The 26,442-nt window shown below is 60.8% G+C and overlaps 3 protein-coding genes across 5 annotated transcripts in view; 1 reads left to right on the plus strand and 2 right to left on the minus strand.

Moving 5' to 3' along the window:
* CLUH (clustered mitochondria homolog) overlaps window positions 1-17,202 on the minus strand; it is a 55,301-nt gene extending 38,099 nt beyond the window's left edge. Inside the window, exons 1-3 of the mRNA XM_066979502.1 lie at window positions 17,069-17,202; window positions 11,464-11,617; window positions 7,315-7,362 (exon numbers count right to left, since the gene is read on the minus strand). Of these exons, the coding sequence (XP_066835603.1) occupies window positions 7,315-7,362; window positions 11,464-11,617; window positions 17,069-17,113 (247 nt within the window). The 5' untranslated portion in view covers window positions 17,114-17,202. The remainder of the gene's footprint in view (window positions 1-7,314; window positions 7,363-11,463; window positions 11,618-17,068) is intronic.
* On the minus strand, window positions 254-7,291 carry CCDC92B (coiled-coil domain containing 92B). The gene has a single exon (XM_048074055.2). The coding sequence runs from the start codon at window positions 4,273-4,275 to the stop codon at window positions 3,664-3,666; it is 612 nt and encodes a 203-aa protein (XP_047930012.1). The 5' UTR covers window positions 4,276-7,291; the 3' UTR covers window positions 254-3,663.
* Window positions 17,203-17,269: 67 nt separating the features above from the next.
* Window positions 17,270-26,442, plus strand: part of RAP1GAP2 (RAP1 GTPase activating protein 2) — an 84,189-nt gene continuing 75,016 nt past the window's right edge. Inside the window, exons 1-2 of one of the 3 annotated variants that reach the window (XM_066979512.1) lie at window positions 17,270-17,543; window positions 23,774-23,890. Coding sequence is in view for 2 of the 3 variants with exons in the window: in XM_066979510.1 (XP_066835611.1) it covers window positions 21,503-21,552; window positions 23,774-23,890 (167 nt within the window). In the remaining variant the exon portion in view is untranslated. Of the gene's footprint in view, window positions 17,544-21,407; window positions 21,553-23,773; window positions 23,891-26,442 lie in introns of those variants that run through there. The other 2 variants (XM_066979510.1, XM_048074151.2) reach the window with 2 other exon arrangements.

A 26,442-nucleotide genomic window follows, 5' to 3' on the forward strand; every position in this document is an offset into this window, starting at 1 on the left:
AGGAGCGCTTAGATTAGCCCTAGCAAGCACATTCAGAAAATATGGCTTTTTAATTAACAGGGTCAAGAGGGAGAGCTTCCCGACCAGCCTGCCCGGGGCTAGAGCCAGGCGAGGGGAGCGTGCGAGTCACCAGGACTGGCTCTGCCTGCCAGGGCTCAGCACAGCTCCTCCGCCTGTGCTGCGGGGTTGTGCAACGCGAGGCATCCCTTCCTCAGAGAGATTTCGGAAGAGTAATAATGCAAAGAAAAGGAGATTAACAAATCCAACACATCAAAACCATTAGGGTTTACACAGCTGCAGAACAAAACCAGCGGGTACAGGAGCAGTGCCCGGCTGTTAGTCTGCACACAGAGACTTGTCAGCACATTGTGTTTTATATATATATAAGATATTGTTTAACAACTGAGCGTTATTGCTATGCATCCATTTCCAGTCTAATCATTAAGCTTTACGAGTCAACATTACACATTGCTTGTTCCATACAAAGCATGTAGGTGTCAGCAGTTACACTCCTCGGTCTATACGTGTCTATGCACAGAGCTATACAGCGCAGGTTTAAGCTACGTTAACCATTTTGACTCCCAGGGAGTCTGACAGCATGGGACAAATGCAGCCCGCAGGTCGCTGCTTTGTCCCCCAGCCAGGGACCCGGGGGTTGGCAAGAGGCTGCCCGCGTCCCTGCTGCTCCCCGGGGCTCGCTGCATCTAACAGCGGCCGACTTACTAAAAATAGGAACACTGCCTCCTTGCTTGTTTTTTTTTCTTTTTTTGATCATTTTTTTGATCTCTTTGATCATTTTATATAAATACAAAGATTAAAATAATTTATTTCAACATAATTTCTATTACAATCATACAGTGTTTTCCCCTCAAAGCAAGTGCACGTATGTATATATGTATATATATTTGTGTATATATAGGACTCTAGAGCTTCCCCCCCAGCAGCAGCAGCAGCAGTGACTGAAGTAGGTGCAGCACACAGAGCTGGCCCCCCAGGCTCGGAGGGGAGGATCCCCTGGGAAGCGCAGGGCTAGCCCCAGACACCTCCATCACCTCGCTTCCAGGCGCATTTAGGCCTGTGGGGGGACCGGGAGGCTCTGCGCACCCGAGGGCTGCTGGCAGGGACCTGCAGCGCCCCGCTCAGGGCCCCGCTGCCTCTCTCCCCTTCATCCACGCTGCTGGGGTGCTGGGAAGGGCAGAAGTCATGGGGGCACTGGGATGAGATGAGATAAACTCCTCCAGCGAGCTGCTAATTACCGGTGAAGGGGGAAGGATCCTGCAGCTCCCACAGGGTTGCTTCATTTACATTGCTAGGCACTAAAAATGCTGATTGCTAGGAAGGTATTTACAGAGAATAGGAAGGTATTTACACTCCCTCCCCTTTTTAATGCTCAGGTCAGTCATGACCACCATGATTTTATCAATGATTTTATAATAAAAACGCAACACACTCTGTGTATCAGGATTGTCTAGAAACGAGGGGGAAAGCCGCTGTGCAAACCACAGCCAAAGTAACGCTCGGCCGAACGGCACGGAGATTTCTTTACCCTCTCTCACATTAAAATAAAATCGAGCTGTACTCTCAGCAGAACCTCCCTGAGCCTGCGGCACGCTCCCACGTCGGAAGGCCACGAGGCGCCGCACCGTGACCCCCGCGCTGCCCGCTCGGCCTCCCGGGGCAGGCCGCACTGCGGCACCCCGCTGCCGGCGCCGGCGAGCGGCCGCCCCGTCCCACCCGGCCGGGCACAGACCCCGCGGGCACGGCTCGGCCCTGAGCTGTCCCCGCGTTGGGGCCGTGCAGCTGAGGTGTCAGGGGGCTCCTCGCAAATTCGGGGGTGTGCTTAGAGGCCGCGGTCAGTAACGGCCGGGGGGCAGTGCCGGGGGGTGCCTCGCCTCCGAAGCCTGGTGCTTCACCGAGCGGGTTCACGTCACAGGCAAAGAAAAGGTACAAAAGCTGCTCATCCCTGTCCTGCCGGTGCAGATGGTATGTTTGGGGGGTTGTTTTAACCATCCAAAGAGCTGGCCTGGGGACTGCTACTGAGAATCTCGTAAAAGCATTTTAATATATAAACACTGAACTACAAAAATAGAGACCTCTGACTGCGTGAGTGCTCTGCGGGCGAGCTCGAGGCAGGTTCAGCCCGGCTGCTGCAGGATGGTGGTGCTTTCCTGGGGGTTTCAAACTGAACTCAGAGGGGATGGGGTCCGATGGCGGCACACGGCTTCCTCCTGCCTGCACCAGGCATCGCCCTGCGGGCCGTGGGGTCGTGCTGGGCCCTGGGCCCGGCGGGGCTGCACAGCCTCGGGGTGCTTTGCTCCCAGACACAGCCCTGGTGTCCCGACAGCACGAGGACTGGGGGAAGGGAGGGCTGGCACCCAAACCGCCTGGCTCCCGGTTACCTGTGGGGCTCCTTAGTTCCCCTGGAGCCCCCAGGCCAGACCTGCCCCCTGCCCCGCTTCTTCCTGTCCCAGTTTCTGCTCTTCCACGACATTTAGGGTACATCTTTGCTTCAGAGCAGCTGAAGCCATTGGTTTGGTCTGAAGTCAGGCAGGGTGGAAGGGGCCAACGCCGGGCGCTGGCACACGCCGTGGTGCTGGGAGGGAGGGACGCGCAGTGTGGGAGGACAGTCGGCAGCCCCACGGTGCCTCTTCCAGCTGCTCCCCAGAGCCCAGCTCGGGGAGCTGCGGCACCCCCAGGGAGACGGGCGAAGCGGATTGTGCAGCCTCCTCTCCTCGTGGGGCCGCCCCTGCGGCTGGTCCTGCCCCAGCAGGGTGGCGGTGCATGAGATCCCACCTTCACCACTGCCTTGCTGACGTGGTTATTGTCTGTGGTGAAACACCAACACCTGGCCATGGGTGCAAGCAACAAATACAACGCTGGTGCACGGACAGAGCCTGCCCATCACGGGTGACGCGAGTCAGGAACCTGCTCCAGCAGCATGTGAGGAGCAGCGCCGGGTGCTGCGAGCGGGCGCCTTCCAGCTTGTGGGTCATCTCCATCGGCCTTGTCCCAGCCTGCCACGTGCATATAACGTGGGGGAAATCCGTGTGACACCCAGACAAATCCCGCAGAGGGGAGTGGTGACTTGGGACACGGCTGGCACAGCTGCACCGCCCTGTGGAGGGGGAAAACCCCTCCGGTGCCGACGGGGCCGACTGCCACTCGGCCGCTGGCAACCCCTGGGCACCGAGGACTGTGCTGGTGGTGTCTGGGCCCCTCCAGCCCAGCCCAGCCCAGCCGGGGGTGCCCGAGGCAGGGCTGTGCTGAGCCCTGTGCCAAGCCACGAGTCTTTCTGCTGTGCACCTGGTACCCCAGGCCTGGGGAACATGACCGGCGTCTTCTCCAAGGAACAGCAGCAGCAGGAACAGGAGGATCTGCTCGTCTTGGAAACACTATTTTTCTGCCTTTCTTCCTCTGGAAGCTCTGGACAGCTGCTCAGCCGTTCCCCCTTGGCAAGCCTCATGCAGCATCACCACACCGCGCTCTCCGTGCCCCAGCACCGCGGGCTGCTCAGCGGGGAGGGGGTGCGGGCAGGGCACCCACCTTCCGCTGCCTCCTTCCCCTCCCGGGGGACAGGGGCAGCAACCTCGGCCGGCGCCCACCTCAGTGCCGCCGGGCTCAGCGCCTTCCCGGCCGCTCGGGCCGTGCCCACCCCTGGCCACTTTACTCCCGGGCCCGGGCTCCGTGGGGCCCAGACCCTGGCCGCTTGCTGGGCTCGCCCTTGGGTGGCCGGGCCCTGGCTGCGGGCTCCTGTGGGGGCGGCCGGGGGGACTTCTGCGCCCGGGGGGCCGCAGCAGTGCTGGGCGTGCCCCGGGCCTCGGCGGGGGGCTCCGGTGGGCGCTGCGGGGCGGGCGGCCGTGTCGTGTAGAGGAAGAGGGCCGGGTCGGGCATGGCGTCGTGCTCCTCACGTGTGGGGTCCCTGGGGCGGGCACCGTCCCCGGGTGGGCGCCGTGGGTGCGCCCGGTGGCCACGGCGCCGGGGCCTGCCCTCGGACGGGGGCTGCTCAGGGGGTGGCCGCCCGCTGGCCCGGGGTCCCGGCAGCCGCTGGGCAGTGGCGTGCAGCTGCAGGGAGAGGTAGGCGGCTGCCTCCGTCTGCTTCTGCAGCTCAGTGTCGAGGATGGTGACGCGGTGGCTCCGCCGCTTCAGCTCCTCCAGGAACCTGCGCTCCTTGTTGCGGAGGCTGGAGCGCAGCGCGGCCACCAGAGTCTCCTTGTGGCGCAGCTCCTTGCGCAGCTCCAGGTTGTCCTTCTCCTTCTCCTGCAGCTGGGCCTCCATCGCCCGGCACCTCTCCTCCAGCTCCCGGTCCAGCACGTCTGCAGGGCAAGGCACGGGGGGTTAGGAAGAGGCAGGAGTGGCTCTGCCCAGCAGACAGAGCAGTTGCCCACGTGGAGGTGACCATGAGGGCACCAGACTCAGGGGCATGGTTCAGCGGGATGCTGGCACGTCCATGCTGTGCCACCGGGCTGCTCAGGTGCTTTTGGAAACCGTGGCCCAAAAACTCCCCATGGGCTGCCCACCAGCACATGCAACCCTTCCCTGTGTTCTGGGGCAAGGCACGGGACCCCTTCTTGATGGGGCTAGTGTACAGGCTGGGACAGAGGAGAAAAACCCAACAGCAAAGCAATCAACCCAATTTATCGAGTGCTGTTGCCCTCGTGCCAAGAGACTGCAGAGCCAGATTAGAGAGGATAGAGAATACTAATCCAGGATTACCAGGCAGTCGAGCCATGCTCAGCTGAGGGCCTAGGGAGAAACGGACGTACATGCATGTGGCTATTTATTTAGGGGCACGTAAATGTGTTCATTTATTTACGGACACCCAAGAGAAGCCAGGCGCTGCAGCTGAAGCCGCTCTCATTGCACCACGGTGCAGGTGCGGGTGGGACCAGGCTGCCCCGGGTGCTCCCCGCACAGGCACTGCCCCAGCGTCCCCAGCGCCTCGCCTCGCTGTCCCACCCTCGCCTGAGCCGCGCGCCTTGGCCTCCGCCTGGTGACGCCAGGGCCCTGCAGGGGCGGCCCGGTTCCAGGTGCGAGTGAGAGCGCCGGTGAGCAGCAGCGATCCCTCTGGCACGCAGCACCCCGGCGCTGGCGGCACCAGCAGCACAAGGATGCGGCCGCAGCTGCCTACAGGCAGCCGTGGGGTCGGGAGCTGGGGTGCAGCCCCAGGCTGGGCGTGAGGCAGAGGACAGGAGGAGAGGGACCCTGCCGCTGCTGTGCTATGCCCAGTTCCTCCCCGTGTCGCAGCCTTTCTCAGGAAGGAAAACCTTTCCCAAGAAGAGCTCCCAAGAAGGGCGGCGTGTGCTCAGAGGGAACTGCTGCGCCGCCTCTGGCTGCCCACCCCCCGCAGGGGCCGCGGGCTCACCGCTGCCCCGGAGGTCGGGGGCGCCCCCTGGCAGCCCCCCAGCAGCGGGGCTCCTGAGCCGGGGCTGCGGCAGCACCGCCCAGCGCAGCGGCAGGCGGCCAGCACCTCTCGCGGCTGCGATGTACTCACCACGCCGTCACCCCTGGTTGCTGACGCCTGACCTGTTCGTCTTCTTTCTGCTCCCGGCAGCAGCTGGCTGCCAGCGACAGGGCGCTGACAGGACTTGTTCAAGCAGAGGCGCTGCTCCGAGTGGCAGGTTCCCCGCGGCTCCCACCCGCCACCTCTCCCTACACCCCGCAAGTGACGGGTGCCCTCCCTGCCCCGGCCCTGCTGAGTCACGCCGGTGGCACCCAAAAAAGCGTGATTTCACACCAGCCCTGCACGCTGCTCCCGAGCACCCTGCACCGCTCCAGCCAGCCTGTGTGGGCCCTGTGGCAGCTCCAGCCACGGCTCCCTCACCTGCCTGCGGGGGCACGGCACCGGCCACCGAGCCACGCACCCATCCTGCCTTCTACCCCGCCGTAGTAGCATCGAGAGACTGCATTTTTTAATTGTCCATCTGTAGAGCAATTTGGGTAACAAAACTTTGCATTTCCCTACTCCCTTCTGCCCAATGATCCTGAAAGGGCGGAGGGGCTGGGGACAGGGCTTTGGGGAGCACGGCAGCCACAGCGGCCCATCTCTCGGGGCTCCTCCAGGCAGCCTTCAGCCTGCTGTGGAAACGCACCGGCCCACCGAGGGTGCCCAGTATGAGGACAAGTCCTGCCCCACGGCCACGTGTGTCCCCGTGGGGACCCACCTCTGCACCAGGCAAGGTGCCCCCGGCAGGCCGGGCCGCGAGCCCCCCACGCAGCCCTCCCGTGGGGCCGAGGAGGGCAGCGCCCGTCACTGGGGACCAGCGCAGCGCACACGGCATGCCCAGGCGCACTCCCGTGGCTGTGAAAAAGCTCTGCTTTTTATGATACGCTTTGCAACCACTTTATAGCTTCAGCTCTTAAGTGTCTTCTGCAGAGGAAAAATGCTTTCTAATGAGATCTTAAGGGAGGCAGCTGCACACGGTAATTATTACATGAGTGGCATTTGAAGAGCGATCATTTGATGGCATCTTAATTTAGGTTGTTGCCCCATAAATGTAGCAAATGTGCTCGTACTCCTAAGCTGTTAAAAGGCTGAACGATGGGCAGAGGCCTGCGGGCAGTGCTCACTGCAGACGGTCCCTGCAGCACGGGCAGGGACGCGGGGCTGGGCTCGGGTCAGCGGCCAGGCCCCGGGAGAGGCGGTGGCCATGAGGATGGGGCAGTAACGCCGGGCAGGGGAGCCCGGGGTGGTTCTGAGGGATGCATTTCTGCAGGGCCTGGGCAGGGGCAGCATGGGCACCTCCCTCGCCACCGATCCACACCGGGACCTGGGGGTTAGCACATTGAGAAATGCGCCTTGGCCAGCTCTGCAGCGCTGATCCCGGCCCACAAGGCTCATGCCAGCAGCTTGCAGACATTCTGGGTGCACCAGCAATCCTCTCCCCTTATTATGGAACGTGGAAGATTATTTTGCGGGTCATAGTGAGGAACTGGTGGTGCCTTCAGGATGGTCTGCAGGGGTGAGAGGAGCTCAGGGGGTAACCGATAACCCCCTTGTTTGCTTTTTCCTGTGGCTCAAGGCTTTGCAGGCTTTGAGATGCTCCCTGGGGGTCCGTGGACTACCCCTAAGGCTCTGTGTAAGGGGATTAGCAAAGCAAACCCTATGGATCCTTGCTTTCACATGCAAAACCCTTTTTTTTTTTGCACAGGCATTTGAGGCCCTTTAACCTCGGTGCTAAGAGGCTGTGAACTGTGCACGTGGGCTTCCCAGCCCCACCACCCCTGAGGGCAAGGGGACCCCGTGCCCCCAGGCCCCGTGCGGGCAGCCCGCACCCCACACACCCCACTTAGCGCATGCAAACCGCGAGATCCTACCTTGCTGGCGGGCTTCCAGCTCTTTCATTTCAAGGTCGTGGGTCAGCTCTAGGAGAGAAATCAAACAGGGATGAGCCCAAGCCCCTGCCCCTGCCCGGCGCCTTCGCTGCTTCCCCTTTCCTGCTGCCCAGGCTGCCGCTCGCCCGGCACCTGCCGGGGCTGAGCCCTGGCTCCTCTGCCCGGCCACGGCGCCCGCCCCAGCGCTCCCAGCCGCGGCTGGTCCAGAGCCCGGTGCCTGGCAATCCGTGAGTTATTAGGCAGCCTCGGGACCTGCAGCAGCCCCTGCCCCTGGGATGTGACTGGTGCAGTCGCAGGTCCTGCCCCACCGCAGGCAGGAGAGGCTCCCTCACACCCATGGGGACTTCTTTTTTTGGAACCATTTTCGGTGCTTTAAATCAGGACAAAGAGCAAAGCAAGGGACTGAAAATAGACCAAAGTGTAAACTGCAGCCTGAAGTATTTCATAATGTACTGCTTCCAGCCTGCGCTCCCTGCCTCTGCACATTACGCAAGTGGGACGTCCTTGTCCCTGCGCTGTGCCTGGAGCAGGACGCTGCTGCACTGTTGCAGCACTACGTACGCTCCAAAAGCCTCTTCAAACCTGTCACTGTGCGCAGCCCGGTGGCCCACGGCTCTCCTGCCAAAGGGCCGAGGCTCCCCCAGGGCCCCCAGCTCCCCAGCACCCAGCCCTTCAGGGCTCGTACAGCAGGGAGGGCCCCCCACAGCCCCCGGGGCACCACAGCGGGGTGGCTGCAGTGCAGAAAGCACTTCACCCCCTACCTCGGGAACAAACCGCCGGAGCGTTCCCGCGGACAAACGGGCACCGAAGCACCCCACGGGATGCGCACACTGCGTGGCCACGGCCCCCGTGCGCCCACAGCACCCTGCCGAGCCCGCCAGGGACAGCGACAGGGCGAGCTCAGGGACCTGCTGGAGCTTGCCTTTAACCTGCGAACATTTACAATTTCTTTTGAATTAATACCACAGACTACTAGACTACCAGCAGCTAAGAGAGGAGAAGGAAAGAGCTAACAGCAGTAGTCAGTCATTTTGGAGCTCTTTTCTTTCTGAATATGAATTCAAATGGTTAATCTTTGCCCTACATTTTTCTTTTAATCTGCTTTCGTGTTGACTCTAATCCTCATCACTGCCATCCTTCTGAAGCGAAACGCTTGGCTCAGGCTCCTCTGCCCGTCTGTCTTAGAAAACAAATCTGTAGTGAGAATGCAGAAGTAACTGAGAACGTAATGCAATTTCTGGAAAGCTTTCAGCACTCCTGACTGCCCCATTGGAAATCAATGGTAGCTGCGTTATTTTTCTGAAGCTAAAATAATGGGTTTGGAGTCTCAGAGATATTCCAAATGAAATCTAAAGCAGTCTCCCGTTTGGAAAGACAGCGATGCTCTGCTGAATAACGCACAGAGCGGGCTCCTTGCTGCTGTGCCAGCCGCGGGGGTGCTGCAAACCGCCCCGGGCTGCGGGCTGGATGTGTGCGGCGGCAGCCCTGCCCCGGCTGCTCTGCCCTGGCCTTGCCACAGCGGGACGTGGCCGTGCCTCGGAGGGGCCGCAGCCCGCTCCAGCTCCGTGTTCCTCTCCCCTTGCACATCTCCATGGGGCTCCCCCCGCCGCCTGGGCTGGCCGGGCCCTGGCACCCCACCGGGCGCTGCGGTTGCGCTCTGCAGCGGCCAGGACGCCCTCGCCGCCCCCGGGGCCACGCGGTCCCAGCCGTGGGACACCATCCACGCCCTCGGGAGCAGCCGGGGCCCGCAGGGCCTCCGCTGCCCTCTGGACACCAGGTTGCTCCTGCGCTCGGACAGACGCGGGGGAGAGCGGAGGGGCTGCCAGCACCTTCTCTGCTGCACTTTGCTGATCCATCACGCTGCCTCCACGGATTCCCTCCTGGAAACCCGGCTCTGCTTCCTGCACGAGCTTCCCCTCCTGTTGTTCTGCTAACACTGGGGAACATGCTAATTATTGCCACAAGAGTTGAGCTCATCTTCCAGTAAAAGAGAAACATAAGAGTCTGAAAGAATCTATTGCTATTTCTGCTGTGTTTATGCTTCGCAAATAAAATGGGAGTGGGAGGAAAGCCAACTCTGCTCTGTAACGTGAAGTTTATTCCAATAAATGAATCATACCACGCTGTTCTTCACTGCATTTATCTTCCTGTAAGCGCTACAACTGTAGATGTTGGACTGCAGGGCTTCGCTAGGGCCAGCTTCCCAGCTGCCCCCCTGCACAGGCTGCAGTGTTCGCGGTCCTGCCGGCCCCTTCCTCCCGCCCGTGCTGCTGGCGGAGCGGTGCGGAGCTCAGCGGGTGCCGGGGCCCCCTCCCCAGCTTGCCTTCGTCCCGCTGCCCTGCAGCGGTGCTGGGTGGCGGAGGCTGCCGAGGACACAGCACAGCCTGTGCCAGCCTGGGTCCTGGGGCAGAAAAGCTGTGGGTTTATCTACCCGGAGAAGGTCCCTTATGAGGACAGCCATTCTGCTGCCAGATCCAGCCCGGTCTGGTGCTGTGTGCCCTGCGCACCCCCACCTCGTGTGGCACCGCTCGGCTCCCTCCCCAGGGAGGCACCCCCAGGGCCCCAGCACCCTGACGCTGCCAGGGCTTTGTCAGAGGGCAGCAGCAATGCAGAAATCCACAGGGGGATGGGCTGGCAGCGATGCTGCTCGGACACCGAGGTCACGATGCAAAAATCCAAGGTCTAAAGCAGCAGATCCAGGTGCAGCAACGAGCTACGCACCTGGAGCAGACGGGGAAGTGCTGAGTGACCAAGTCACCTCTCATGCAAACAGCATCTCAGGTGATGGCACGGAAAACATGACCAAAGTCATCCCAGAGCTGGACAGGAGGTTTGCCCCCATCGCTCCTAGCAGAAAGGCACCGCAGAACTACACACCGTGCCAATGGCACAACACCCGTCTGGCCCCGCAGTGCTGCCAGTCGGCCCGGCTGGGAAGAGCTGATCGCAAACAACAAGCACGGACGGGGCCACCTCTGCCACGGGTGGCTCTGAACCTCGCAGCGTGATTCAAGCCTGAGAACCCTGCTGTCCCACATTGCCTCATCTACAGCCTCTCAGATATTAAAAGAAACGAAACACAACAGAAAAAGCTGGGGAAGGACGGGGAATAAACCGACAATTTTAGAAATGCCGTCATGTCTCTTTCCCAGGAATCAGTGAGGATGAGACGCTGGAAGACAGTGAGTAATTCGCTGCAGCTGAATTATTGATGAGAGCGCCGGGATGGATTTCAGTGGCAGGCAGAGCGGGGCCACTGCTGGGCGAGGCGGTGTGATGGGAGAGCCCCCACACTGCGGGGACCTGCCCCCAGCCCAGGCTCCCTGGGGGCCAGGAGGGCGGCAGCTGCTCCTGGCAGGCAGCGGACGCGCTGGTGCCGTGGCTTTAGCGCTCACACAGCACTGGGCAGCAGACACGGGCACTGCCGACAGCACCAGTGCTGAGCTGCTCCGGGCCGGGCTGGCAGGGAAGAGTGGATTTCGCAGCTCCAAATAACAGACACTAATGCACAGTAACAGAATATAAACAAGAAAATCACATTCCCCCGGTTCTGAAAGTGACTTTGGCACAGTCCCGTGCACCCCCATCATCGGTGTTCAGCCCTTTTCCTTCCCTTCATCTACCAGCATCTGGGAGAAAGGATGAACTACTTTTACATTTTAAGAACCAAAGTATCTTTGAGGGCACAAATCATGGAATGAAAAGGCAGGACCACCTTGCTGGCTGACGCTTGGGCTTTTTTTCCTTTCCTTAGACCAGTGAATCCCTCCAGGGTAGTGATCACTGCAGTCAAACTACTGCAGGGTGTGGGCGCACAGCCTGGGGAGAGCACTGAGCTGGTGGGGCTGATCCCCTTTCAGAAGCCTGCCCCAAGCACTGAGTTAAAACTAAGGAAGAGGGTCTTAATTATGGATTATGAACACGGACTCCTCTCCTATTGCCCGCTCGTCCAGCTGATGCCCAGAATAAGAATTGCTCCGGTCCTTCAGAGCGCTGCAGCTACAGGAAGCTGCCGGTGCCCGTTGGCAGGGGGATGCTGTCAGGGCTTTCCTGACACGGGGGCAGACGGTGCCTGGCAGGAGGGGAGGCTGTGCCGGGCTCGCTGCCTGCCCGTGGGCACCAGGCGCTCACCTGAGCAGTGCTTCTGCAAGCGGAGGATCTCCAGGTGCAGGCCGTGGAGCAACTCCATTTGCTCCTTCTTCAGGAAAGCGATGTGCCGCTGCACGCTCTGGATCTGGTGCTCCAGGGACACGGTCTCCATCGCAACCGAGCTCGCGCTCCACGCCTGCGGGGAGAGGAGACGGCCTGCTGTCAGACAGCAGCAGCACCGCGGCACCCCGGGAGCGGAGCCGGTCCCGGAGCCCCAGCACAAGGCAGAGCCACCAGGCACCGCGGGCGCCTGCTCTCCCCCGTCCCTCCCCGGGGACGTGGCTGCAGGCAAGGCGGCTCCGTGCAGGGGACGTGACCCCACCGGGGGTCCCGCGGGAGCAGCCCCCGAGTCCCCGCACTGCCCCATCCCTGCTGCCAGCTCCCGCTGCGGGCTGGGGCTGGAGAGCTCTGATACTGCATAAACAGAAAGCGCTGCTGTACAGACGCGTGTTGAAACGGCTCGTTTCTATTTTAAATTTGGCCCCGGGAAATCTGTTTTATCGCTGAGCAGGATTACATCTGGGACAGGATTGCTTCCTGCTCCCCCTGCAGTCCCCAGGTGGGAGCCACACCAGCGCTGACTTCGGCTGTCACTTGGCAAGGCACATATTACAAAGCAGCAACTGCGGCAGGAGACCTAGCACATGAAAAATACAATATGCTCAGTCTAATCCGATCAGCGTTACGTGGCAAGAAGCTTTGCGTCGCCTTACAGCAGAAGGAACACCTTCACTGGTAATTCACCCGACAGACGTGCCGCTGCCAGCTCTGCGCCCGGAGGCTCGGCCCCAGGGTGCAGGAGTTCATCGCGCGGTGATTGCTCCGGTGAAGCAGCTGCATGAGCTGCCTACCTGTGCTACTGCACCGGGGAGATAAAAATAAACCTCTGGAAGAATCCTTAATTCTGGGAAATGCCATTTTGTGCGGATGTGGAATCTGTCCTTAGCCCATGCACTGAGCCTAGGGGAAGGGGAACCTGCAGCAAGCTGCTGGAAAGGTTGGGATTTTTTTGCCAGGAAGCCTAAGGACAGCACGCACCATCCTGCCACTGGGAAGCTACTTCCACTTCCTCATTCACTCGCATCTGATTTCATGTTTCTCTCAATACAAACTTGAGAACTAAGCAAGCGCTTTAGCTCACGTTTATACGCACACCCAGTCCTTTAATGTAGCACATTTTAAGCTAATTCCCACAACCTAAACCAAATCAAACCCCATTTAAGCTTGATTCTAAAGTAAGCAATCTTAGCAGTGGTCCTAGCTCAAAGCTTTATTCTTGCCAAGGCCTCCAAAGGTTTGTGGAAACCTTAGGATCAGGTCTCCACACACTCAGTATTTCATGAGAAGGGAAGGGGCCGCAGTGAGGCTCCAATACCAGCGCGCTGGGAGCGCCTTCCCCACTGCCCCCTGCTGCTGGGGCATTGGACCTGTTCCTCCTGCCCCCACGGAAGGTGACGTACTGCCAGCCCACCGCACAGAGCTACAGCCACCCAGAGATGCACAGGGAATTTTTAGCTTATTTACAGCTGAATTTATTCAGGCCTATAAATTCCTTATTTATAGGAAACAGCTGCAGGGCCTGAAACAGTGCTGATGTCCTGCAGCTGCCCCCTTCTCCCAGCCCTGGTATAAAAACCCCACAGCACAGTAGTGCTGCTTTGTTCCTGGGGGTGCTGTGGTGGGGAAGCTCTGCTTGCACAGGGTGCTGCACCTCCTGCATGCGTCCAGCTGCTTCTCAGCCTGGATCCAGCTGGCCCTGGGCTTGCTGGTGGTGCTGCTCTGCCTGCTGCGGGGCCGGGGTCCTGGTGGTGTACGGGCGGGGTGCTTGGAGCCAGCTCCGACACCCAGCTGCAGGTGGCACAAGCTGGGTTCTCCTGTGGCTGTCCTGCTTTGGGGTAAGGGTGTCAAACCGGAGCTGTGTGAGGGGCTTGGGGCTCGCACTGTGGTCTGTGAGGCTGCAGGAATCTGGCTAAAGCCTGACATAAGAAAACTGTGTAATGTGAACTGGCTTTGGTGTATGTGGTGGATTGTTATTGGCTATTTTTATGCCTCAGGGATCTGTTTCTAGTGGCACAACAATGACATGCCTGGTTTTAGGATGGATCTGCTCTTCAGGGAATGAAATGCTCCAAACACTCAACACGTGAATGCTATAGAAAAGCACATAAAGGCTGATGTGATACATAAAAGCAATGGATACAGAGGTCCTGCTCCTCATTTAAGCACTTATTGTGAGAGGTATGATTTATACCAGCTTACAGCTTCCTTGTGGAACAATGTCATGTAGGAGGAAATTGCCCTGAACTGGCCCTCCTGTTCCTGCCTGTCTGGATGTAAGGTTCATGCACTCTGTTCAAAGCAACCAGGGCATTTCCTGGGACCTCAAGGGATTTGTAGTCCCTCAGTATTTGTCATTTCAAAGTGGATTTTGGGGAAAAAAATATTGCTCTAGACTTAACATCCTAATCATTCCCATTCCTCTGAATGGCAAGGTGATGATTTTGGAGACTTGTAGGTCGTCTGACTTTTCCTGATGACATCTTAATAGACAAGGTTAAAAGGTCTGTATCCTGATGACTTCCAAGAGAGCTGGCATTTCATCTTTATGATGAGAGAGGGCAGTGACAAGAGCTGATGGTGGAGGGAGAGCTTACTTGTGCCAGTGAGAGTTACCTGGGGACAGCTCACGCCATCGCAGCGTGCCCTTCTGCAGCCCTGGTGGCGGGGAGGGGCTGGGGAAGGTGTGCCCCCGCTTTGGAGCAGTTCCCTTAAGGAAGTGGTGGACCCTTGTCTCTGGGAGTGTCAGAAAGTAGGTTGGACAAAGCCCTGGAGGATATGTAGTGCTATTTCCAAGCACTTTGTTCTGTCTGGTTGAGATGTGTTTGGTAGAAATGGCTGGAATCTTTCCATTGAACTTTTCCTCCCTTCCTTTAGGTGGAAAATTATCCTTTTATTAACTTAATATTCCACATGGATCTTGAGCCCTGAACTTCGAAAATCCTAATTCCCGTGGACTGTTTTCCCCAGTTACAGAGCTTTACAGAGCCCACACCTTGGCAGGAATTTCTTCAGTGTCCACCTAAATGCTTCTCCTTTCATGACTTGGGGGAGCTGCGGGGCTGCCATGGGGTACGTGCGTGCGGCCCTCCCAGCTGCCGTCAGCAGGCAGCACAGACGCGAGGCGCGAGCTGGTGCCCTGGGCAGGAGGTGCCTCTCCTCCGGCCCCTGCCTCCCCATGGAGAGCAGCAACGGTGCCGCCCTGCAGCTCCCAGTGTCTGCAGGGTACAGGTAATGATGCAAGAGCCATTAATGAAGCTGCAATTTAGTTGTGGAGTTTCAGTAGCATCTGTAAGCTGTTCAAGTATTTCCAATGCCATCAGCTGTGAACGAACCCTTGCCTTGCTGGGAGGTCCCCACTCAGTTCCCAAAAGAACTCCTAAACCTAACTCTCAGCAACTTGTTTTCCCTCCATTGCTTTTGTAGTTACGTGGAGATTGCAACTGCATTTTGAGTGTTTAGCTTGCAGTGCCTTTGGTCGTTTCACACACCAAAATCACTTGGGAGGTGTTGGGAGTTAATAAGGGTTATTTGCTGCTGCTGCTGGCTGACTTAATAACGTGCCACAGAGCCATCCTGTCTGCCAGCTGATGGTCCTGCGGCTCCCTGCGCTGACGGCTTCGAAGCCCCCAGGAGGTGCTGAGGACCATGGCTCTGTGGTGAAGCACGGCAGGAGCCTTCAGCCCACGCCTGACACGAGAGGCAGAGCGCGGCGACCAGCGCGGTCACCGGCGGTGCTGAGCACCAGCTCCTCGCCCGGCCTCGCGAGCACAGCTCCCCGCGGGACGGCTGCACTGCTCCGAGCAACGCGAGGGACCGGGAGCGAGCCGCTCTGATCCCTCCCTCGTGGCTTCAGCGTGACTTTGTGTTTCCAGGCTGGGTCTAAGCTGCCAAAGCACCTGGTGGTGGGAGGCCTCGCGGGGCCGTGCACTGCGGGGCTTGGAGGAGTCACGTAAGAGGTTGCAATGCCAGCAGAAGTCATTTGCTGTAAAAGCCCAAGGGTAGGCGATGCTCCCCTTTAGTTTGAAGGATGCTCGGTGCCTTGTTTCTGATAGCTGTACACAAGTGCACAGCTGGAAAGGAGGCGTCAACCCGCTGAGCCCACTGGAGTGGCAGCCGCCCCCGAGCCGTCCCTCTCCCCACAGAGCTGTGCCTGCGCAGCTCTCCCTGGTTTGTTGGGGAGTCAGCTCCGTGTGCGCCCAGGACTGCACTGAAAAATGTGCCACTGGAGTGCATCCACCCTGCCGCAACTTTCCTGCCGACCTCAAACCCGTGCCTTTTCAGAAAGCTCTCCAAGTAACTTGCTCTCCAAGCCCGGGCAAGGTGGTGACGGGGAGTGCGGCGGCTCTGGGCTCAGTCCCCATCAGTTTCTCAAGCTGGGTATGGTCTTGAGAGCTGAGCCTTCTCGTGGTCCTGCCCTCCACCTCCAAAATGGAGCGTGTTTTACCTTCCCTTCAACATTACGCTGCCGTCTTTGGGACAAAGTGCATTGGGAATGTTGATCTCAGCGGGGTGTTTCAACGTACTGCTGGAAAACCTTGGTGAGGTTTGCAATTTCATCCCAATTTATCAGAATTCTTATTTCTTGCAAAACAAAATGAGTTAACCTCTCGAAATAACTACAATGGCCGACTCAGTTGCCAGTCTGCTCAGAACTGATCTCCATCGCACGGACAGCTTGTCTGAGGATTTGCTTCCAAGGCAAAACTGTGCTGAAGTCTGTGCACGTCAGTCAGAATCCCAGAACTGTGACCTAAGAAAGCAACCTCAGCTCCTGAGGATGCCTTCCAAAGGCAGATGTGGTTTTGCATGTATGCATACCCCAGCACAAACACGATCATAGAAAGATCCAGTCTCTACTCACATCATTTTTCCTCATAAAGGGCAAATTACCTAGGGAGGCTGAGGGCACAAACAAGGTTTGCAGGAGCAGGTCGATAATTTATCCTGCTGTGGCTGCCAGCAACCCCCTCTCCATCACGTACAACGTACGTAGGAAAGCTCACTGCTACATATCAGCAATCTATGCTGGTGATAATCTATGGTCTCAGTGCAAGCATGTAAAACTTTGCCATACTGCCGTGAAGCAAGCATGGCTGTGAAGGTGAGGGCTACGCGGCGAAGGGAAGCAAAGAAACTTGCAGAAGGTCACAGAGGAGTGACGATGCCGGGAACAGAAACCGGAGGTGAAATCCTGGCCTTGGGAAAGTCACTGGGAGCTCTCCTTGACCTCCGCGGAGGCAGAAGCACACCGAGTGCTCTGCTGCTCCTTACCTAACGGCATCTCCGCCGAGACGCAACCGCTGCGAGCGGCGGCTCCCGCCGGGCTGCGGGAAGCCAGGCCGTGCTTGGCCCCGGGCGCTGCCGGCGGGGTCGGGCCCGCGGCCGGCGCTGCGGGGCGGGCGGTCCCCGCGCTGCGGGCCGCGCTCGGCGTTTCCGCGGGGCCCCCCCCGGGCACTCGGCTCCGCGCTGCCGCCCCCCCCCCCCCCCGGGAGGCGTCCCGGGAACCCCCCCCCCGCCGCCGCCTTACCTCTGGGGAGCGCCGCGGCCCCGCGGGGCGCCCGCTGGGCGTCATGGGGCGGCCGGGCCGGGCCGGGCCGGGCCGGGCCGGGGCCGCGCCGGGCTCCCCGCGCCGCCCGCGCTGCCTGCGGCGGCCCCGCCTCGCCCGGCCCGGCCCGGCCCCGCCGCCCGCCCGCAGCCGCGCCGTAAACAGGCGGCAACGTGACCGGAACTGGGGCTCGCCGGGCCCGGCCGCGCCGCGCGGGGCCCCCGGGGAGCGGACCCAGCGCCGGGGCCGCCCCTCGCGGCCGGGACCGGGCTCCGGGGCCCCGCCCGGCCCCCCCCCCCGGCCCCGCTCCCGCCGCCGCTGTCCGCGGTGCTGACGGCGCCCGCCCGGCCCCGGCCCCGAGCGCCCGGAGCCGCGCAGCCGGGGGCCCTCGGGGCTCTGCCCGAACGCCGGCAGCCTTCGTGCCTCCCCCGGGCTGCCCGGGGTGGGAACGCCAAAGGTGGGGCGGCCCGGCGGGGAGCCCGGGGGCAGGAAGGCGCAGGAGGGCTCCCCGGCCGCTCGTGCGGTCGCTGACCCCTCACGCCGCTCGTTGTGTGCTCGGGGCTCCCAGCGGGGACGGCTGGGCTCGTTGTGCTTCCAGCAGCGCAGCCGGAGCGCGGCCTGTCCGTGTCGCACGGCGGGGAAGGAGCAGGGACACGGCAGCGCCCTCCCGGTCAGCTGGCGGCCTGCTGGTCGCAGGGCCCGCGCTCCGAAATCCGCGACGGGGAGCGCGGTGCCCCTCGGCTGGGCCGGGCTGCCCCTGAGCTGCTGCTGCCCGCCGCTGAGCCCTCAGCGTGCCAGCAGCGCGCAGCCGGCACCGAGCGTGTTGTGAGGCAGCCCGCAGCACGCGGCCCCGTGTCGCTCGGTCATCCCGCATCCTTTCTCCTCCGTGGATGTTTCAGACCTCTGAGCGAACGTCTGTGCCATGCGCTGCGGTCAGGGGTGTGCCACAGGAAACGGTCCTGCTTCCTGCCACGGAAAATAGTCCTGCGTGCTGCCCACGGGCAGAAAACATGCTCGTCCGGGTACCACACGGCGGGGTTGTAACGTCCCCATGCTGTAGCAGACAGAAGACCAGATCCTTACCTGGTGCAAAGTGCTGTGGCACAGCCTGGCTTGGTGCTAGCTGCTAGCAGGGGGAGCTGGGCTTGGAATTAGGACTCCTCTATGGAGAGTGAGCTTAATTCACACCATGAGCAAAATCATCAAATCAGGAGAAAAGCTGACCGGGGAGGTCCGAAGGTCTGCACGTGCAGACGTGAATGTGCATAGAAGCTTCTGGTTTCCATGAACTACTCAGACATCTCTGCTTAAGGCCTCCCGGCGGGTGCAGCTGAGAGCTTTGGTGCTTCCTAGCACTCCTCTTTCACACTGACTGCTGTTGGCCTCCTAGGTTTTTTTCTCGTAAAAAACTGAGTTATTCTGCAATGACAGGTTGTTGTGGGGTGATGGATATTTGTCTGGCTGAGGAGGGCAGACTTGCTTGCTCAGGGAAGTGCTGTCTCGCTGGGGTCATCTCGCCCCCATTCGTAACCGCAGGTCAGTACTTGCCCCGATGTCCTTGGTGCACCTCAGCGTGGTTTGCTCTGTGTGGCAGGGCTGCTTTGTGTATTTCACTGCGACTTCCCCTGGCTCATGTGCTTGCTTTGGTAGTACCGAGTTACAGACGGGGAGGCAGATTCTGCGTGCGTCGTGTTGCGCCAGATTTGTACAGCTTTCATCGATTTTCCGCCGGATAAAACGCAAGCCTGCAAACGACCAAGGTCGGGCGCTCGGGGGCAGCCAGCTCCTGCTTGGCCGAGCTCGGTGCTGGGGGCGCGGCGGGGACGGGGAGCGGGGGGGAGCGGGGCTGACGGGGAGCGGGGAGCGGGGCTGCCCAGCGCCTCCCCGGGCTGCCCCAGCGCCTCCCGGCCACGCCGCGGGGGTTTCACCTCCCGGGCTGCGCAGCCCCCGCTGGTGCCCGCACCGAGCCCCCGGCCCCGGGCGGAGGGAGCGCGGGACGCCCCCCCGGGACGCCCCCCCGGGACGCCCCCCCGGGACGCCCCCCCGGGACGCCCCCCCGGGACGCCCCCCCGGGACGACGCCCCCCCGGGACGCCCCCGGCCCCTCCGCTCGCTCGGGGGCGAGGAGGGCGCCGAGCCCCGGCGCCGCGGCAGGGACGGACCCCGCGGGCGGCGGCCGGCGGCAGCGCCGGGCCTGCACTGACCCCTAGCGGCACCGGCACCGGCACCGGGAGCTCCCCGGCGGGCGGCAGCGGCTCGGCCCGGCCCGCTGGGAGAGCTTCGGCTCCCCCCCAAGGCGGCGCTGCCCTTGCCCCCAGTGCTCGTTACCTGCGGCCCCATCGCAGTGCCGCCTGCCTGCACCCGCGGGCCTCCTGCTGCTCTGAGCAACCCAGCGAGGAGCTCCTCAAAGGGGCGGAGGGCTGAAAGCCAGAGGGTTTGCGTGCATTTAACGTTAGCCTAACATTTCCACGGGGGCTTGGAAGTATCTCACCTGCAGGGGTATTTGCTCGAGCTATGTAACGCGATGTGCTGTCCCTCAAGGAGCTCCTGCTCTGCACCGCTCGCTGAGGACGGCCACGGGGCTGAGCAGGGCTCCCTGGGGCGGCCTCGGGCCGGGAAATAACGGGGCCAAATCCAACAGCCTCGCGTGGGTGTGCTGGCCCCAAAGGGAGACCCGCCTGTGGTCAGCATGGTGCTGGCAGCACAAGGGGGCAAATGGAAGATGCCTGGTACGTTAGTGTGGGGTTCCTGTGAGATTGTGCCATTTATTTATTTTTAAACCTCATTATTTTAGAATGAATTTTTTTTTCCTAAAATAAAATTTGTTTTAACTCTTTAGATCTCCCAGGCCTGCTGAAGCAGGTGTGCTGAACCAGGACAGGCAGGTTCCCTGGCTCCAGGGCAGCAGGGAGAGCCTTGGCCTCTCCTGCACCCGTTCTGTTCCCACATGGCCCCGTCGCTGCTTCCCCGCCGGGCCCCTGCCAGGGAGTGAGCATTGGAGAGAAGCTGAGGGAGCACCAAGGGATCGGAGAAGGCTGCGGCCCTGCCCTGCTGGGGGCTGCGTAGGCCAGAGGGAGTGGGAGTGGGCTCGCTTGCTGGGCTCATTAAAATCTGATGGTTTCAGTATAAACTATTGCCTCGTCATCATTTCAGCCAAAGCGTCCAGCTCAGGACAAAGTTCTTGGCCCTGCCACAGATGCTGCTCCCTGCAGCCCAGCAGGCTGCCAGCCGCTGAATGCTGTCCTCTCACTGCAGGCTGGTGGACGCAGCCTGCTCGGGGGGCGCTGCTTCTGGGCTCCCCCCGAGGGAGGGTCACTGCCCATGTGCACAAGACCCCGGCTGAATCCCCGTGTGTGACCCTGGGAGAGCCACAGCCTGTGCAGCCACCAGAGCACCGCACCGCACTGCTTTAGCGAGGGTCAGCTGAGACAAAGGTGTTAATGTGTTCCAGGTGGGCTCAGCTCCTGCAGGAGTGGGACTCTGAAATTGCCAATAAAAGGTACTTACTTGGGCTACTAATGTTACTTAATTTAAATGAAGCTGCTGGATCATGTACAACACCTGGCAAATGATAACTTGCAAAATTTTGTTCTTACAAATCAGAAAAGTTAGGACTTAGGGCCAGAACACTCCTTTTGTGAAACCACTTTTAGTGTGATTTCAATCTTCTTGAAATAATATCTAAAAATAGTTCCAATTCGTTTCCTAAGCACCAGGGGCCATCCATAACCCAGCAGCTCGCGGGGACTTCAGGCAGCACGTCAGGACCAGACACAGGGCAGGTTTTAGCCTTGATTCCACGGGAGGGTAATTTTCTTTTGGCGTTCCCAGGCTTCACACATGCAAATTGTGTCGGTCACACGTTTGTTTCCGAGGATGAACTAGGACAGGAACGGAGCCCTTCCTCGGAGGGCTCGGGAGGGGGGGCACAGCCGGGACCCCCGGGGCTTTGCAGCGCTCGCTGGGGACTCGCTGAGCGCCGGGGCCGGGACGCAGCCCGTTCCCCGGGGGCCGTGTGCGCGCCCCCGCTGCCCGCTGCCGGTACCGCGAGGTGCCCGCACGGCCCCGGGGCGGCCGGCGGGGAGCGGCCCTGCGGCTGCTTTACGTAACGGGGCCGCCCGCCGGGGCACCGGGCCGGGCGCGGGGTGCCGGGAGCGGCGCCAGGGGGAGCGCGCAGGGCCCGGCCGCTCCGCTCCGCACCGCACCGCTCCGCTCCGCTCCGCTCCGCCCAGCCCAGCCCAGCCCAGCCCAGCCCGGCGCTGGCTCCGCGCTGCCCGCAGCCGGGACCCGCACCGGGACCGACCGGGACCCGCACCGCCCCGGGACCCGCACCGGGACCGCCCCGGGGCTCCGCTCCCCGCCCCGCCTCGCCGTGCGGCGCCGAGCCCCGAGCCCCGCGGGGCGGCCCGGCGGCGGCATGGCCTCGGGCAAGGCGGCGGGGGAGCGGCGGTGGGAGCTGGTGCGCTGGTGAGTGCGGGCCGGGGGGGGCCGCGGGCCGCGGGAGGTGCCCGGGGTCCCCGCAGGGCCGGGTCGGGCCGGGGGTCCCCGCGGCCGGCGGGGGGGGGCACTTTGCGCGGTGGTCCCAGCTTGGGTGTGCGGGGCAGCTCCTGGTGCTGGGACGGGCGGGGCAGGCCGGCGCTCCGCTGGGGGGGGCTCCCAGCCGCTCCCGGCACGCCGGGGGTCGCGGAGCAGCCCCAGGAGCGGGGGGCACCGGGCGCTCGCGGCGGGGACGCGTCCCCGGCGGGGCAGGGGCAGCCCCGGGCTGCAGCGGGGGGCGCTCGGCGTTTGGGGCGCGGCGGAGGTGGAAGAGGGTCGGGGACCTGCCGCACCCCGGCGAGGTGTGCTGCCTGCGGAAACGTCCCAGCCCGGCGCGGGGCAGGTGGCGGACACCGGCAGCGTCCTGGTCCCACGCACACCGGGCTGTTGCGGCTGCCACCGGGGTGTCTCGGGACACGCGGGCGTTTGGGAAGCATCGCGGCTGCTGTGCGGGGCCGAAGGGGTGCTGAGGCAGCCGTGGTGCGTGGGTCCCCGCTCCTTCCCGCTGGGGACGGGGCGCTCGGAGCAGCTGGGACAGGCTGACATTGGAAACAAGCTTTCTCTGTGTCTTTTTGTTTTCAGTTGTGTAGTTTGTGACGTCCAAAGCGTGTGACTTTTGAGCAGGGCGCTGTAGCCATGCCAGGCTGTGAATGGAGTGGCTTCGGGTGACAATGCCCTGCTGGTGACGCAGGAGCTGGGAGCGGGCCCAGGGCTTGTCCCCACGTCCCAGCTGCAGCTGGGAGCCCCGCGAGCCTGGGCAACAGCCAGAGTGGGAGTCATTGCAGGGTTATTCTAAAGCGTTTTTTTTTTTTTCTTTTTTCTTTTTCTCCTCCCCTTGGCAGTCCAGAACACCTCTTCTTGCACACTTAGACACAAAGTATTGTAATGGCTGCTTTGCTTGGCTGTTCTGCCATCCCTCTTTTTCTTCTCCTTCCTTCCCCCAAATCCCTCTGGCTTTCCTGTCAGTGCTTTTTGCAGCACTGTTACATGCAAGAGCTGTCAGGGAGCACTGGGACAGCACTGCCCTTGGTTCCTTATACCAAGAAACCTGGCAGGTCAGCTTGTTCTGGAGACTCGCCGCGAGCCTCCCTGGCTTATTTCTGCTGGGGCTGCGCCCTCCTGATTGCCCTTTCCTCTCGGCTTCTGTTTGTCCCAATTAATGGGCACAGGAAGTGAAATTCCAAGTGTGTGTGTGTGCGTGTGTCTCCAACCAGTGCTACAGAGGTTCTAAATAATTAATCACTTGCTGATGAAATTTCATATTCAGAGGCAGGCGTGTGAGGTGCAGCTGGCTGTGGGGATGCAGGCAGCAGAGTTTCCCACTGAAAGATGGGAACAACTGCAGTTACAGACATCTTGCTCACGTAATGGAGAACCCATACTTCTTTAATCAAAATAATAACCATTGATTCATCGCTTGAATACTATTTAATAAGCTTCAGCATCTGGCCTGACATTCAAAACAATGTTAGAAAGGCATTAGTCTGCTCTGGGAGCTGGTAACGGCGCTGGGGGCTCGGCGTGCCCGCGGGCAGGGCAGGGGGGACGCGTGGTACCGGGGCTGCCGGCCGTGCCCCCGCACCGGGTGGCTCTGAGCAGCACGGAGAGAGCTGAGACCACCTCGGCCTCCCAGGGTTTCCTGGTGAAATGTCCCGCACCGCTCTGGAGCTGTTTGCTCTTTGTTTTTCTGTGCGTGGCTGTTAGGCGTGCCTGGGGTCTGGCTGGGGGGCGCTGGGGGGGGCTGCAGCTGGCAGCAGCTCCACGGGCACCTGGCTTGGGGCACAGGAACCCCTGCGAGGCCCCGTGCTGCATCTGCCCCCGCTTCCTTTGGGGCCCGTGCTCCTGGTGGCAGCAGGGCCAGGACAGGGGGGTCCCTGTCCCTGAAGGTGCCCGGGAGGAGAGCCCTGCCCGAGCCGTGGCAGCGTGCCCGTGGGAACAGCGGCTGCGGGGCTGGGGGGGGACACCACAGGGAGGTGGTCAAACGGGCAGTAATTTTGCTGCTTTCATTAAGGAACACACAATTACTACTATTATTGTCTCACTTGCATCCTTAAACAGCATTTCTGAGCCAGTTGCTCCCCGTGTCCTGCATCTCCCTCTCCAACCATCCTGCGCTAATGAATATTTCAGTCTGTCTTGTTGTTATTTTTAGGTACGTGAGAGAGGGCCGGTTTCGGATCGAGGAGAGGACGCTGACGGCTTTCCAGTGGCTGTACTCGCCGCAGCAGCACCGCATCGTCAGCCGGGCGGACCTGGGCTCGCCCAGCAGGTAACGGGGGCGCGGGAAGCACGGGCACGGCCCCGGCCGCCCCTCACCGCAAGCTCCTGCAGCGCGGCCAGAGGTCTCCTGGGTCTCAGCCTCTGTTCTGGGGCCCTGCAAGTGTCTGAATGTGCTGGGGCCTGCTTCAAAACAAGGCTCTGGGAGCGGAGGTTGCAGACAGGAGCTAGGAACCTGGTGTGAGCACACCTCTGGTTCAGAGCAGCGGAAAGGACAAACTGCTGACTGCCTCCCCAGGCTCCCTTCTGCAAATCCCGTGCCTTTGGTCGGGCACATCACCTTCTGAGGACTGCTTTATGCATGTAGCACTCTTGGGTGTTACTGTACAAACCAACTGGGAGCCAGGGGCTCTGGACTGTAAGTGACCCCTCTGAAAAATATCGGTTCTGATACCACGATTTCATTCAGTGCTTAAACTCTTTCCTCCAAAACTCGTTGAAAATATGGCTCGGAGCCACATTGTGGGTATGTGCTAAGGCTTTTTCTGCCTCTGATGCATATGCGTTGCTGTCGTCTTTTTAGATCCGAGTGTTTGGTGATAAAACGTCATTAACATAAAAGCCTCGTGGGCCTTCAGAAACCTATAGTGCAGCGCCTATTTTGCTGCTCGTTAAGAGCACTGGAAAACACACACAAAAAAAACCAAAAATCCAACCCACCTCCCCGGGTGGCTACGTGGCTGAAAGCTTTTCCCTCTGTATTGAGCAGCAGTTCTGCTACCAGAGCCCTTAAGAGCCTCGAAGCACTTACCTGCCCAGAGCAGCCGGAGGGGAGCGGGGGGGCCGTGGGTGCCCCCCGGGCTCCGCTCCCTCGGCCCCTCGCAGGGCTGGGCCCTTGCGGAGCAGGGCACGGGGTGCAGGAGGTGCCTGGCTCTCAGCGCGAGCTGCTGCTGCCAGCTGGCTCCTGAGGTGGTGATTCTTTGCTTGGTGAAAAAAATCCAAATTACCGTGCTGGCTATCGATTTTTAACTGGTTTTTGCAGATTGCTGTCAAAGTTCGCATTAATCTCACCATTGAGGTGTGTATATCACGCGGAACTTAAATGCGTGTAATGTGATTTATAATTAGTGTTAAGTGCTGCTGGAGTTGATTCCACCGGATCCGTTTCATTTTCCCAGTGGGCTGGGAAGTCACCTGGAGAGCTCGGGAGGTGCAGGGGGGGCAGGCGCTGAGCTCTGCTCTCTGGGGACAGGACCCGAGGGAACGGCACGGAGCTGGGACAGGGGAGGGTCAGGCTGGTGCTGGGGAGAGGTTCTGCCCCCAGAGGTGGTCGGCTCTGGGACAGGCTCCCCAGGGTGGTGGGCACAGCCCCGAGCTGCCAGAGTTCAGGAGGTGTTAGGACAGCGCTCTCAGACACAGGGTCTGATTTTCGGGTGGTGCTGCGTGGAGCCAGGAGTTGGACTCGATGAACCTCGTGGCTCCCTTCCAGCTCAGGGTATTCCGTGGCTGTGACGCCAGTGGCCAGCTCTAAGTGGCGGCTGCGTCCCTGTCAAGGGAAAGCGTCACCCTGGCAGCGAGGTGAGTGGGGGGTACAGGGCGGGGGCCGTGGGCAGCAGGTGCCAGAGCTGCCCTGGCACCAGTGTGACCTGCCCGTGGGGCTCGGGCTTGCTGTCACCTTCTCCTCTGTCACGTCTGTTGGGAGGCAGAGAAATGCAGGAGGTGGTGGCTGCCCACGGTGAGCAGGGTAACCACGCACGGCGTGTCCAGCGCTCCTCCCTTAGAGCAGTGGTTTAGGCAGGTTCCCAGCAGCGATAAGCAGTTAACGAACAATTACACTGACAATCAAAATACCCGTCCCGTTGGCCTGAGCTCCCACGGTGGCTGAGGCAACGTACCAAAGCGTTTGTGCCGGACTCTGCCGCCCACCCGCCCGCTCACTGCGCTGCGTCCCGCGCTGCTCCGCGGCCACCCCGAGCCTGCGTCGGGGCAGGGCTTACAGTGCGGCCCCAGCGAGCCTGCTCTGGGACAAGAGCGAGGAGTCAGCTGCCTATTGGGGATATTGGGCCTGCTACTGATTAGAGATGTCTCTGGCAGGATGAAATAGAAGTTTTGTTTGAGGTTACGCAGTCAGCAGTGCCATGCAAAGCGCCCTGAAGGGGAGGGAGGTTGTGACACGGCTGAAGCCTGGTGGCACCGCCATCCTCTCTGGTGGGCAGGAGCGAGATGCTCGCCTCAGTGCACCACGCACTGCTGTGGAGGCGTCGCTCAGGGAGTGTCTCAGTGCCCCGGGTGGCACAGTGGTGCCGGGGTGCTCAGCCGCACTGCAGGCTGTCACATTAGTTATCGTCACGTCAATGGGATATGGGTCTTTATGTCGCATTTGCTTCTTTTTCTGTGCATGATGGTGGTGGGACAGCTGAACGAGAGGATGGGTGATCCATTGGAAGCCTTCATGTAACAGGTGTTTCATTATTTTTATTATTTGTACAAATTAGTGTGCTCCTCGGTCTCACTCGAGCAGCACTTAAGGAGGGATGAGAGCATGCAGCCCGTTCCCTGGGGGCTTTTTTCTTGTCCTGGTACCACAAACACACCGCCGTGCGG

The sequence above is a fragment of the Anser cygnoides genome, chromosome 18 (genome assembly GCF_040182565.1).
Source record: "Anser cygnoides isolate HZ-2024a breed goose chromosome 18, Taihu_goose_T2T_genome, whole genome shotgun sequence".
NCBI classification, from domain to species: Eukaryota; Metazoa; Chordata; class Aves; order Anseriformes; family Anatidae; genus Anser; species Anser cygnoides.